The sequence below is a fragment of the Diadema antillarum genome, unplaced genomic scaffold (genome assembly GCF_040938485.1).
Source record: "Diadema antillarum isolate AM-2024a unplaced genomic scaffold, OU_Dant_1.0 scf00000048, whole genome shotgun sequence".
NCBI lineage: Eukaryota > Metazoa > Echinodermata > Echinoidea > Diadematoida > Diadematidae > Diadema > Diadema antillarum.
The window spans coordinates 241,541-255,873 of record NW_027270937.1 but is presented as its reverse complement, the minus strand read 5'-3'; the positions used below and the strand labels follow the sequence as shown (position 1 = coordinate 255,873).

Genomic DNA, 14,333 nt, shown 5'->3' with positions numbered 1-14,333 from the left:
AGACTCAGACGCCTTCCAACAGTTTTGCCAATAAATCTAGATATTAATGTTCCAGTTCTTTTATTTTTGTATCGAAATAGCTGACGTATTTGCGTGATGATATAAATTTGTGAGCTTACGATGATAAAAGATGCAAAAGTTATGGCATACTGTTTAAAATGATGCAAAGCACACACACAAGTCACGTATTGCTCGTGGTAATGGTGAAATTTTCGCTTTGTGCCTCGTAGCTCCTTGTAACACTGATACCTTAGGGTGTTTGCCTGTCACCAGCGTTGAAGTCGAGGATAAGTGCCAGCAGTCGCGAGGGCTCCGGGATATCGCGCCAGCGCCGTCGCAGCACACAGGCTATGACCACCCTGAAGTGAGGGTGCTTCCAGCCGTAGATGAACGGATTAAGGCAACTGTCGAGTGCGAGGGGAAATATTGAGAAACGGGCTGTCACCCTGTACACGCGAGGCATAGTTGGTGCTTCAAAAAATGGAATAGCTAGTAAGACACCCATGAAGGGAGTTACGCACAGGACGAAGCAGCATAAAACGCACAGGAGATTCTTGGTGATCGCAAGCTCGGTATGCCTGCGACAGCCTTTCTCGGTTGGCGTTGAGCACGACCTGGACTTGTGGGCGCTCCTTTTCACGTACCTAAAGATAAGCCAATAGCTCGTGAACATTACAACAATGGCGAATGCGTATAAGCAAATCGTAAGGAACACGAAATTATTTGCATTCTTGTGAGTGAAATCACAGGTGCAGAGTCGTGTGAGGTCGTTGTATCCTAGACGACCATGACCAGTAAGCTGAGGAACAACTAAAACTACGATGGGACACAACCAAGACATTGTCACCATGACGACCAGATTTCTCGACGAGAAGACGTAGTTGTATGTGTGTCTAGGTTTGGTGATGAGCACACAGCGATCTACAGCAATCAACATTATGGTACCGACGCTACTCCCAATAGATATGATATCAAGAGCTGTCATTTGACAGAGAGCCTCGGGTTGTCGACGGTTGTTCCTGGTGAAAATCTCGACGACTTGAAAAGGCACAAGGGCGGAAACCACCAGATCACTGACACTCAAATTAACGATGAGGCAGGAGGTTTTCGTCTGAAGTTTCCTCGACAATGCGCTGGCAAGCAGCAGCACGACATTCCCCGTAACTCCAAGAACGAACGCAGTGGAATATAATGCGGCGAAACATACATCTCCAGGGGCGAAACTGGGATTGGATTCAGCCAAAGTCTCATTACTGTCTTTGTAGCCAGTTACATCTGTCAACGCCATCTTGTTTCTACTTAAGCAACCCCTGAAAATTCTAACACGCAAGAGCAATCTTTAGGGAATGCACTTTGTTGTGTGTAAAGGACAAGACGTGCAGTGCGATTTCTGTTCGGCTTTTGTGAGTGTTACCCTGTTTTAGTCTCCTTTTCCCCGCTAGGTTCAATTTCAGTTGTTCATGGCATAACTTTCCAATAATGATGGCACAGGCGTTAACCCGTTAACAAATGATAATGTTTCACATGTACTCTACTTGAGTTCAAGAGAATTCAGTTTCTATAGATTTCTATGATTTTTATGATTTACCAGGAAATAACAATTATTCTCACTCCTCATCTTACAATATCCCTTTCAGTTATTCATCATTTTCTTTTAGGCGTGAAAGTTAGCACACATATTGATTACTTAGTCGTGTTGCATTACGCCGAGAGGGTATTTTCTGAATTTTTATGATTGCAATTCAACAATCTGGTGCATACTTCTCGATGAATATTTGGACAATTTTCAATCAAAAAGTACGGTTTATTTTCTCAGCTCGGGAAATATTGGGGTGGGGCAATTAATGTTTGCCCCAACATATTCATGGGGGGGGGGGGAGGGCGGGACTGCCCCTTTGCATCGTAGGATCTACGCCATTAATCATCCCTGTGTGTGCCCATGGCATATACCTAGGTATACAACATAGATATATCCTGACTGAGTCATCGTCGTTTGCTCATGATTCAGGAGAAAGACATACTTTGGGAAGGAAGGGGGAGGGGTGTATGTCAGTGTCAAGGATTGCTAAATTCTAGCTTGTCGGTCATGTGCGTGTCATCTGCGGGGATCTCCAGGTAGCAAACGTTGTTCTTCGCAAGTCACACGCAAGTCTTGCCTGGAAAGGTGTGACAGAGCCTTAAGAGATTGTAATTGTCATAGACTAGCGCACTCGGAACATTCAAAACCTGGAAGTGTTCGGTCTTAGCTTGAACAACATTGCATCGCGTCTGAAACGGCGCCGAGAAAGTTACAGTTTTGTCAACACAGGGCCTACTCTGGACATCAATGTCACGATTTTTCTTTTTACCATTCTGATCTAAATCTCTGTGATCACGATGACTGATATTTACGACACAGTATTTTGTCTGGTAAAACAGTTCAAAAGTAATTCCGATTCTAAATCGAAGCGAAAAAGACACACACACACGTCACATATTGTTCGTGTAAATGGTCAGATTTTCGCTTTTTGTCTCGCAGCCCAACTGAAAACTTGCGGTGTCTACCTGTCACCAGTGTTATAGGTGAGGATCCGTGCCAGCAGTCGGGAGGGCTCTGGGATATCACGCCAGCGGCGTCCCAGCACACAGGCCATGGCCACCCTGAAGTGCGGGTGCTTCCAACCGTAGATGAACGGATTAAGGCAACTGTCGAGTACGAGGGGGAGACCCACGTAGGGCATCACGCTGAGAACTCGGTGCAGTGCGGGTCCTTCCAGGAATGGGATAACGATAAAAACACCCGCGAAGGAAGATATGCAAAGGACGAAGCAGGATACCACGTGCTTACGTTTGCTTAATGTATGTGTGCTTACGAACGCAGCGCTAAAGCCTACGGCTAAAAAAAATACATATTTGTAGGAGCGAGCTAAATCGGCCATCATGACAACCACACAGGAACAATTTTCCGCACACTGTGTACACATGTCAATAAGACAGAATGTGGTATGAAATTATTTTCAGACCTCTGCGAGTGTCCCTTCGTTGTTGTTGTTCCCGTTTCCATTATCTTACGCTTTCAGCGACACAAAGCACTCTCTCGAGTTGATGGCGCAGGCGCTGACAATGATATCGTTGTTCAGAAATCAGTTCTCTATAAAATGCATATCTATGATTTACCGTTTAATGAGGATTTGTCATCACCATACCATTTCCTTCTTAATCATTCATCGCATCGTCTGTTCATAGCTTAGCTTTTATACCGAGTACATAACCGTGTTATGTCACGTTGCCTTGAATGACAACGTGTTCTGCAATGTGCATCCGTGTAGTCTGATCTTCTTTACCCAAGGTAGCCTCTTCACTGTTACAACTCCTCTACAAGAGGGCGATGCCATTATCATTATTTTTCTTTGTAATAGCAGGATGCTCAACTCCATAGTTTGTCATTCAAATAGATTATATTTTGTTTTCGATCATTTTTTTTTTACATGGTAACTTCTTTCATTAGTATATGCGTTCACACGGGTGTATCGAGGCCATTTCTATTACCCTCCGTTATTCCTCGCCAGTCGTCACACAGAAACGAGAAATGTCTATGAAAAAAAAAGGAACACATTAAATATTGTGACGCATGTACGAAATAACAACAACCGTGCTCTCTGTGTACTAACTGTGCCCAGGGATATGGATTAAAGAAAGAATCGTAATACATCATAACATTGTTTTGCAACTACTGAGGTTTCCTACTGCTTGTCTACAGCACGGTTACAAATTCAAAACGTCATAACGTGAAGTCTGGAAATGTGAACAAACTTCTCGTAATCAGTCGTATGATCTCATAACATGTCACATTGCCGATTTTGACAGAAATTTGCACGGCACAATTTCACTTTTTAAAGTATTGTAAATTCCTCAACGCTTCATTTTCATGGGACAGAAAATCACGTACATTTATCACAGACTATTATTGTGATGATTAGCACACGCCAAGAAAGTTCAAAAGCTATGAACATAGACTGTACAACATTGTTTTGCCTCTAACAGCACCAAAGCGAAAGACTCAGACGCCTGGCAACAGTTTTGCCACTATACTCTATAGATATTAATATTGCAGTTCTTCTTTTTTTTTTTTCATCTTAATCTTTGTATCGAAATAGCTCACATATTTACCCGATGATATAAATTTGTGAGCTTACGATGATAAATAGATACAAAAGTTATGGCATACGGTTTAAAATGATGGAAAACACACACACACATAAGTCACATATTGTTCATGTCAATGGTCAGATTTTTGCTTTGTGTCTTACAGCTCTTTGCGACACTGAAAACTTGCGGTGTCTGCCTGTCACCAGTACTATATGCGAGGATCCGTGCCAGCAGTCGCGAGGGCGCCGGGATAGCACGCCAGCGCCGTCGCAACACACAGGCCATAACCACCCTGAAGTGAGGATGCTTCCAGCCGTAGATGAACGGATTAAGGCAACTGTCGAATACGAGTGGGAGAGACACGTATGGCATCACGCTGAGAACTCGGTGCAGAGCGGGTCCTTGCAGGAATGGGATAACGATAAAGACACCCGCGAAGGAAGATATGCACAGGACGAAGCAGCATACCACGCACAGGAGATTCTTGGTAATTACCAACTCGGTATGCCTGCGACAATTTTTCTCGGCAGGCATTATAGAGCGTGACCTGGTCTTGAGAGCGCTCCTTTTCACGTGCCTAAAGAGTAGATAGTAGCTGAAGAACGTCACACTGAAGGAAAATGTCGATAAGAAATTCACAAGGTACACGAAGGTGTTTGCATTCTTGTGATTGAAGTCACAGATGCAAAGTCGTGTGAGTGCGTGGTATCCTAGACGACCGTGGCCAGAAAGCTGAGGAAGGACTAAACCTACAGCGGGAAACAACCAAGACATTGTCACCATGACGACCAGATTTCTCGACGAGAAGACACGATCGTATGTATGCCTAGGTTTGATGATGAGCACACAGCGATTTATAGCAATAAGCATCAAGGTAATGACACTACTCGCAACAGATAGGATATCAAGAGCGGCTATCAGTTGCCACAGTACCTCGGATAATGGTCTGTCCAATATCGGGACGATCTGAAAAGGCTGAGCGGCGGATACCAATAGGTCACTGACGCAAAGATTCACGATGAGGCAGGAGGTTTTCGACCGGAGTTTCCTCGACAGTGCGGTCGCCAGCAACAGCACGACATTCCCCGTTACCCCAACAACGAACACAGTGCCATATCCTACAGCTAAAAAAATATCTGCAGGAGAGAGAATGGAATTAGATTTACCCAAAGTCTCATTACTGTCTTGGTCGCCAGCTAGATCGGCCATTATTGTCTCGCACAGCACTAAAATGACTACCACGTAGGAGCAATTTTCCGGACGCTATGTTCACATATCAAAAGAACAAAATGTGCTATGAAATAGTAACCGTCTTCAGACCACTGCAAGTGTCCCTTCATTAAAGGGGAAGTCCGGACGATTATCAGCCGTTTGCCGTGTAAAGAACAATATGCAAATTAGTTCCCTCCGATTGAAAGCGAGGAGTCTTTTCCTTTAGGCCACAGTGCAAAATATATAGGTTTTCCCATCCATTTTCGCACTTTTGTCATTCAAGTTCAAAGATTTATTATTCAATTTCCTCCCCGAGAAGCACGTGGAACGCAAATCCTAACCTCAATTTCGTCAATTGTCATTGTAATTCGTTTCTCGTCAAGCATTTTCGACGACATAGCATTCCGAATCGTCTATTGTCATTCATATTCATCCCTCCCGCTGACGGATCGCAGAAAGTGAAGATCAAATTCGGGGTTTTTTTCACTTAATTTCATGAATTTTTCATTCAAATTAGCCAGATGTTGTCGATTCTTTATTTTGAGGATGAACCAACTTTAATCCCACATATTTTTACTTTCTCTCGTAAGCTAACTTAATTATGTTATCCATTCTGTGACATTAAACAAGCTACAATTCTACACTTAAAATTTTGTCTCTAATCATGTTTGCCTAGAAATCGTTTGTCAGTGTTTTCGTATGCAAGACGGTACTTCTGTTTGTATCAGTGTGTACTTGATTGCTTGTGTGTGTGTCTGTATCTGTGGTTCTCTGTGTGTGTGTGTGGGGGGGGGGGGACTTGTGTGTATGTTAACCCCTGAACGTAAAATGTGAACGATTACAGAAAAAATATAGGTTTTCCCATTTATTTTCGCACTTTTGTCATTCAATTTCAAAGATTTATTATTCAATTTCGTCCCAAGAAGCGCGTGGAACGCAAATCCTAACTTCAATTTCGTCGATTGTCATTGAAATTCATTTTTCGTCAAATTTTGACATTAAACAGGCTACAATTCTACACTTAATATTTTGTCATTAATCTACACTTAAAATTTCGTCTCTAATCATGTTTGCCTAGAAATCGTTTGTCAGTGTTTTCGTATGCGAGACGGTACTTCTGTTTGTATCAGTGTGTACTCGGATTGCTTGTATGTTTGTCTGTGTCTGTGGTTCTGTGATTGAGGGCGGGGGGGGGGGCTTATTGTGTGTGTTAACTCCTGAATGTAAAATGTGAATGATTACAGGAAAAAAAATAGGTTTTCCCATCCATTTTCGCACTTTTGTCATTCAATTTCAAAGATTTATTGTTCAATTTCGTCCCGAGAAGGACGTGGAACGCAAATCCTAACTTCAATTTCGTCAATTGTCATTATAATTCGTTTTTCGTCAAATATTTTCGACGACATAGCATTCCGAATCGTCAATTGTCATTCATATTCATCCCTCCCGCTGACGGATCGCAGAATGTGAAGCTCAAATATTTTTTTTTCACTGAATTTCATGAATTTTTCATTCAAATTAGCCAGATGTTGTCGATTCTTTATTTTGAGGGTGAACCAACTTACAGCCCCATATTTTTAGTTTCTCTCGTAAGCAAACTTAATTATGTTATCCATTCTTTGACATTAAACAAGCTACAATTCTACACTTAAAATTTTGTCTCTAATCATGTTTGCCTAGAAATCGTTTGTTAATGTTTTTGTATGCGAGACGGTATACGTCTGTTTGTATTAGTGTGTACTCGTATTAGTCCACGGGCCAAGACCCGAAAAATGGGTTATTGGTACCACCTGAGGTGGCAAAACCTTTTTGGTGTCATTTTGTTTGTTGGGCATAGATATGCTTATCAAGCTATGATAGCATTTCCAAATGAGTAGCTTAGTCATAATAAATGAATTTTTAACCAATTTGGTCTCGTTTTTATATCCCTATACTTCTGAATCGAAACTAACCGCCATACAAAGAAGAGCCTGTCTTCTGTAGATATCCACAGGTGTTCTGTTGTAAACGCGGTGCGCTTTCCAGTGTTAATTTCGGAACTGTATGACAGATGCTTAAAAGCTTAACAATTATTGAGCAGCAAATATTCTGCTCTTTTTTTTCGGAGTCCATCCCCCTACGAATGGAAAGTCGTGTTATGTTTAAATGATTTATGTAGTTGCTGGAAAGGTAGTCAGTGATCTTTGGTACGTTAATTCAAACTGCTTTCCAGCGGAAAGTAGGGTCTGAACAATCGAACCACACAGAAAGATTTGAATTTTATCTTAAAAAGTTTACCTGAAGGACAGGTGAAGGAAACACAATGGCTATACAGGAAGATTTTTCCACCGCTCACGAAGTTGCTGCTGGTCCCTGAGAAACTCCACCGGTGGTCATACGATGGCCTAAGATGCCCTCACGAATAGTCCAATGTTTATACGATCAGAGCTGAATGTGAGCATGCCTTTTATCATGTTTATCATGTGTCCATTTTTACTCAATTTTGGGATAAATCTGACAGCTGCTCTCCAGTGGTGCCAACAAAGTTTTACATCGCGAATTGTGCGGGTTTCATTTGTACAATATAGGGATTGAGTCAATAGGCTTCAAAGGACCCTTCACTTTGAGGAACTACATTTATTTTCTCAAAATAATCATCACTCGAGTTTGGAGTAAAGCGGCATTCATTGGGGTAGGTAAGTACAATCTGATTTTGGTGAGTTAAACCCAATGAAGATACGATTTCCTTGTCTACGAGTCTGACGTATAATAAGAAATCTGACCTTGCAACTTTTTGTTGGTGTTGAGGTGCAAAGTCACATAATACAAACCAAGCATTCCATCCCTACTGCAAAGAAAACAGTGTCCGACAGTGTGAGAAACACAGTGTGAAATCTCTTCACACTGTTAAATTCGAGCGTTTTAACAGTGTGAACACAATGTGAGTCATCAATTCACAGTGTAAAACAAAGCATTACTATGCAAACACTGTGTGAAAAAAATCATACCACAGTGCGAAATCATCTTCACACTGTTAAATTCGAGCGTTTTTCATAAAGTCGACTAAGTGAATACACTGTGAACACACCGTAGGACACTGTGTTCTTTCCAGTAGAGATTGCACGCAAATTTGCTTTAGAATCTTTCGGACGACACTTGAAGGACCAAATTCTTTGTACAGGAACACTTATACAGTTTTGTGTTGGAATGTGTGTTCATATGATTTAATATCTTGTTTGACAGAATTAATGTCCCGGCCGTTTGATGTGGAGGAAGTCGAAATATACATGTTTTCACACTACAATGTAGTGATTTTAATCAACTCTTCACGGAATTAGAGATGTGCCATAAAAATAGCTTCAATTGGAATCACCACGCTGGGTAAGGGCACACTTGGATGATAAGTTTGCTTTGATATTTAAAACACAGTGGGGAAACACTTGAATTGTTTGAAAAGGGGAAGCAAAGAAATTCATACCTTAGCTCATTCTTACTGAATAGGTTCAGATTCGAAAAATGTACCATAGGACTGAGATACTGTGTTAGATAAAGCAATCACCAACTTGTGATGTGAACTGAGTTATAAACTGTCCCAGCCAGCTGGCTGATATAACTGCATCGTCAGTTGCTAGCTGTGAACTTGCAAGCACTACCATGTGTTAGGGGCATACATGTAACGAGTGGAATTAAGAATCTGTACATAAGTTGCGATTACTTACGGCAACTCAATCCTGTAGATATTGTGTGCCTCAGGCAGTGGGGAGTAACCACATGCATGATAAACTTTCTTGAGAAAGAATGGATCTATCATGTAGACTAGAAAATTTATAAAATTGTATACAACGTAAGCATCATGATGGAAATATAGTAAAATATAATGCACTGTGTCCTTAGGGGAAAAAAAGAGACAAAGTCATGGATTTATGAATACACAAATGCTGGCTGTCAGTTACATTTGCATGATTTTACTTTAAGATTCATTTCTATCACTGAAAATGCGGCAATTGAACTTGAATAAAAGCACACGTATGTGCAGAAAGCTTGGCTGGTTACACAATCATTCCCTTGCGAAAATGTGAAATCACGTAAATATGCCTGTTGGATAATGACACTGTATAATGTCGTATAATGTACTCATCTTTGAATAAACCAAAGTAGACACAAACCACACGCTTCACACACGCACGCACACACACACACACACATGTACAGAAACACAAAAAACACAAACTATGGATAAAAGGCGATTCTTCTCAGAGCTGAGATCAGAAAAAAGAGGAAAGCTGAAATATGAATGAATGCCAATTTGTCCTGTTGGGATGAGAAATACCACAACCTGTTTCAACGAACTTTCTTATTATCAACATTGCTTGTATTCTGAAGATCATGACAGTCCCATTATAATCCATGGGCGTCACCAGGGGGGTGCGTTGGGTGCGAACGCACCCCCCTTCAGATCCTTAAAAAAAAAAAAAAAAAAAAAAAAAAAAAACTTCAGTCTGCGAGCGACCTCAACGCCGGACGCTAAATAATTATTCTTTTCTATTTTTTTTTATATTTTGCACCAGGGACAAAAAAGAAAAAAAATCGTGGCAAAAACAATTCGCACCCCTGGTTCTGGCAGCAATGATTTTTTATACATATCTACTAGTATTCTATCTAGTGTTTACTATCTATCAATCGTACTGTACATCCGTACGATACGGAGCACGTACACGTTTGCGTGTACGTATGCTACTTACAAGTATGTAGGGTCTATACTTCACTTCTGACCAATCCATATTGCCAGCTCAAGAGTGCGCCTTTTAGCCTCATAATTCCAGAGACGAGAAGATTTTCTTACCTTTTTTTTGACAGAAAAACAAAAAGTTACCCCCATGAAAATATTGGAGGGGCAAGCATATTTTAATTTGCCCCCCCCCCCCTGTTAATGATTCCCGAAATGAGAAGATTTTCTTGCTTTTGAAAGAAACAAAATGTTGTCCCCATGAAAATATTGGAAGGCAAGCGCACCATTTGCCCCACCCCACATAATCATAATTAACGCGATGAAAAGATTTTCTTGCTCTTTTTGTTAGAAATGTGTCCAATTATTTCACCCAAAAGCAGTGGCATAACTACGGAAGGGGGGGTGCGTCCCCCCCCCCCCCCCCCCCATCCGCTGGTAAAAAAAAAGACTACCAAAATAGTAATTCAAGGGTTAGTAAACTGCTTTTGAATGAAAGGGTCATCAAGAAATAAGATATTTTTCTATGATTTCTTTTAACCATAATAAAATAGGTATATAGTGTGAAACATTGTTCAAAAAAACCCGGACCCGACAAAAGATTGTGAATCAGTGTGATTCCTGGGCCCTGTTTCATAAAGCCGTTCGTAAAGTTACGAACAACTTACGAGCGACTGGTGATCAGTTCTGATGTGCTATACTTATCAGAATTTCCATAATTCAGCACAAGAACTGATCGCCAGTCGCTCGTAAGTCGTTCGTAACTTTACGAACAGCTTTATGAAACACCCCCCTGGTTAGCATTCTGCATATAAGCAGGATGTGCGCAGTGTATACTCAGAACATCCGAACGGCAAAAAGAGTCGCTACAATGTTGCGCAATGTGATGTATGTACACCTTTGTACCTTACGCTTCGTTATATCAAAGCTAGATCAATGATTTTGCAGTGTTGCTTTACATAGTAGTCTATATAAAAAATGTCTTGCATTGCCAATAAAAAGACTTGACCTGGGCTAATTCCTAACTTTTCCATGTATATAATACACACACACAAACAAACACGCACAATTATGGGATGCTCTAAAGTGCAGATTTCGGACATCCTTCCCCCGCTTGGTCACTTCGACGCCACCTCGCTGGTCATACCTCCCCCAGTCATGAACATAAACCGACGCCCTTGACTACCAGTGGCGGATCCAGGGGGAGGGGCGCACCAGCCTCCCCACCCCCCCCCCCCCCACCCTCTTAATTTCCAAAGCGAAAAAATATAGCTAGTTTTTGGACTGTAAAATGTCAAAAATTTCAAGCTCGCTCGCTCCGCTCGCTCGCATTTAGTCGTAAAGTTGCTGCCAGTATTTGCCGGCAGTTGCGCCCGGTGCGCCCCCCTTAATTTCCAAAGCGAAAAAATATAGCTACAAACGGCAGTTCGGGGACTGTAAAATGTCACAATTTTCAAGCTCGCTTGCTAAGCTCGCTCGCATTTAAATTCTCCTGATATTGCTGCCAGTAATTGCCAACAGTTGCGCCCGGTGCGCCCCCCTTAATTTCGAAAGCAAAAAAAAAAAGATCTTTCTACAGCTTCAAACGGCAGTTTTTGGACTGTAAAATGTCAAAATTTTCAAGCTGTCTCGCATTTAATCTTTATGCAATTCTTCTGATGTTACTGCCAGTAATTGTCAGCAGTTGCGCCCCGGGTGCGCCCCCCCCCCCCCTTAATTTCCAAAGCGAAAAAATATAGCTACAAACGGCAGTTTTTTTTTACTGGAAAATGTCAAATTTTTCAAGCTCGATCTCTTCGCTCGCTCGCATTTAATCGCTATGCAGTTCACCTGATGTTGCTGCCAGTAATTGCCAGCAGTTGCGCCCGGTGTCCCCCCCCCCCCCTTAATTTCCAAAGCGAAAAAATATAGCTACAAACGGCAGTTTGGGGACTGTAAAATGTCACAAATTTCAAGCTCGCTTGCTATGCTTGCTCGCATTTAAATTCTCCTGATATTGCTGCCAGTAAATGCCAACAGTTGCGCCAGGTGCACCCCCTTAATTTCGAAAGCAAAAAAAAAAAAGATCTTTCTATAGCTTGAAACGGCAGTTTTGGACTGTAAAATGTCAAAATTTTCAAGCTGTCTCGCATCTAATCTTTATGCAATTCTTTTGATGTTACTGCCAGTAATTGTCAGCAGTTGCACCCCGGGTGCGCCCCCCCCCCCTTAATTTCCAAAGCGAAAAAATATAGCTACAAACGGCAGTTTTTTTACTGTAAAATGTCAAAATTTTCAAGCTCGCTCTCTTCGCTCGCTCGCATTTAATCGCTATGCAATTCACCTGATGTTTCTGCCAGTAATTGCCAGCAGTTGCGCCCGGTATCCCCGCCCCCCTTAATTTCCAAAGCGAAAAAATATGGCTATAAACGGCTGTTTTTGGACTGTAAAATGTAAAATTTTCAAGCTCGCTCGTTCCGGTCGCTCGCATGTAATCGTTATGCTCTCCTGATATTGCTGCCAGTAAATGCCAGTAGTTGCGCACGATGCGCCCCCCCCCCCCTTAAATTCCAAAGCGAAAAAAAATATAGCTACAAACGGCAGGTTTTTTTTAATGTAAAATGTCAAAATTTTCAAGCTCGCTCGCATTTAATTGTTATGCCATTCACCTGATGTTGCTGCCAGTAATTGCCGGCAGTTGCGCCCGGTGCGCCCCCCTTAATTTCCAAAGCTAAAAATATGGCTATAAACGGCTGTTTTTGGACTGTAAAATGTCACAATTTTCAAGCTCGCTCGCTCCGCTCGCTCGCATGTAGTCGTTATGCCATTCTCCTGATATTGCTGCCAGTAATTTGTTCAACAATTTTCATCAAAATGTACTGCTACCTTAAACAAGTGTGACACGCAAAAAGCCTGCATCAAATTGCACTATATTCCAAATGTCTGTCAAAAAAAAAAAACAAATCTCGTTACATTTAGTGTCAAAACGCACCCCCTTGAAAAAAAGCTGGTGACGCCCCTGTAATCCTTACTGCCCTATTATTCTGGCTAACTGAGACACATTATTTACCACCAGTGCTTGTGTACATCTCCAAGCGGTACATCTAGTTTAGCTCGATGTCTTCAGAATTATCTTTTTTTTTCTGGGTAGCATGGAGTGGAGTATTTTATTTATCACTTCCGGGTTTAATCAGCTGACAAGCAAAAAGAAAAAAAAATGAGGAGAGGGCTCAACACTGGAAACAAAAATTAACCCGACATCCCTAATGTAACCTTTCAACGTGGAAAATGCCCAAATGAAGTGGTGTGCCAAGTGACAACATAGCTGGCACTAACAAAAAAAATGATTTACATTCTTTCATATCTCGAATTTTCTTTTCGATCCCAAGCTCTGAGAACAACTACCTTTTGTCCATATTTTGTGTGATTGTTTTGTGTTGTGCATGTTGAGGGTGTGGTTTGTATCCACTTTGGTCTATTCAAAGATGAATTCAAATACATTTACTACTCATACAGTTTCCACCCCTTCATTGTCACATTCCCACAAATGACTCTATAAAACATATATTTTTCTTCACATGTATACCTTAATTTTGATTCAGGCTTAATTACCACAATTCACTTCTTTTTGTGAATACACATTAACATGTACATCTACTACTGATAGAAATGAGTCACAGAGCCAAATCTCATACGATAAAAAAAAAACAGACGGTATTTCTCAGATTGCCTTTTTATTTCCTTTATACTGATAAAGTACATTTCACATTTTAACTGTTTTTGTATTATGACGCCTAGGTCATAATGTTATTTTATCCACTTTCTAGATTTTTTTTTTCTACGCCATCGAACCATTCTTTTTCACACAAAGTTTATCGTGTGATTACTCCTCAGTAATTTATGAGGAGCACAACGTCTATAGGACTGAGTTGCCGTAAATAATGGCAACTTAGAATATAATTCTAATTCCTCCTTTCCCTTAACACTTGCGGTCATTTGTGGCACAAGTTCTTTTCTATTAATTCTCATCATGGCATCACTTTACACTTCCTTATTTTTAGCATTATCGTCAAACATTATGATTTTATTCATCTATGGCACTACTCACCGTGGCTATTCCTACAATTCCAGCAATTCCATTACACGTGTAGTATATACAGTATCATACATCTGTGACATACACTTGTAGTTACATGCGTTATAAATTTCCATACAGAATGGTTCGCAACGAATATGCTAAAAACTTGACTCTTTGCAAACCTATGATACATAACATTAATACAATAAAACACAGGGTCCCATTTAAACC

At 41.1% G+C, this 14,333-nt stretch overlaps 1 protein-coding gene across 1 annotated transcript; it reads right to left on the bottom strand.

Annotated features, from left to right (window-relative positions):
* Positions 1 to 250: 250 nt before the first annotated feature.
* Positions 251 to 1,288, bottom strand: LOC139715391 (rhodopsin, GQ-coupled-like). Its single transcript, XM_071626965.1, has one exon. It carries the CDS (start codon positions 1,286 to 1,288, stop codon positions 251 to 253), a length of 1,038 nt encoding a protein of 345 aa, XP_071483066.1.
* Between the last annotated feature and the right edge of the window lie 13,045 nt (positions 1,289 to 14,333).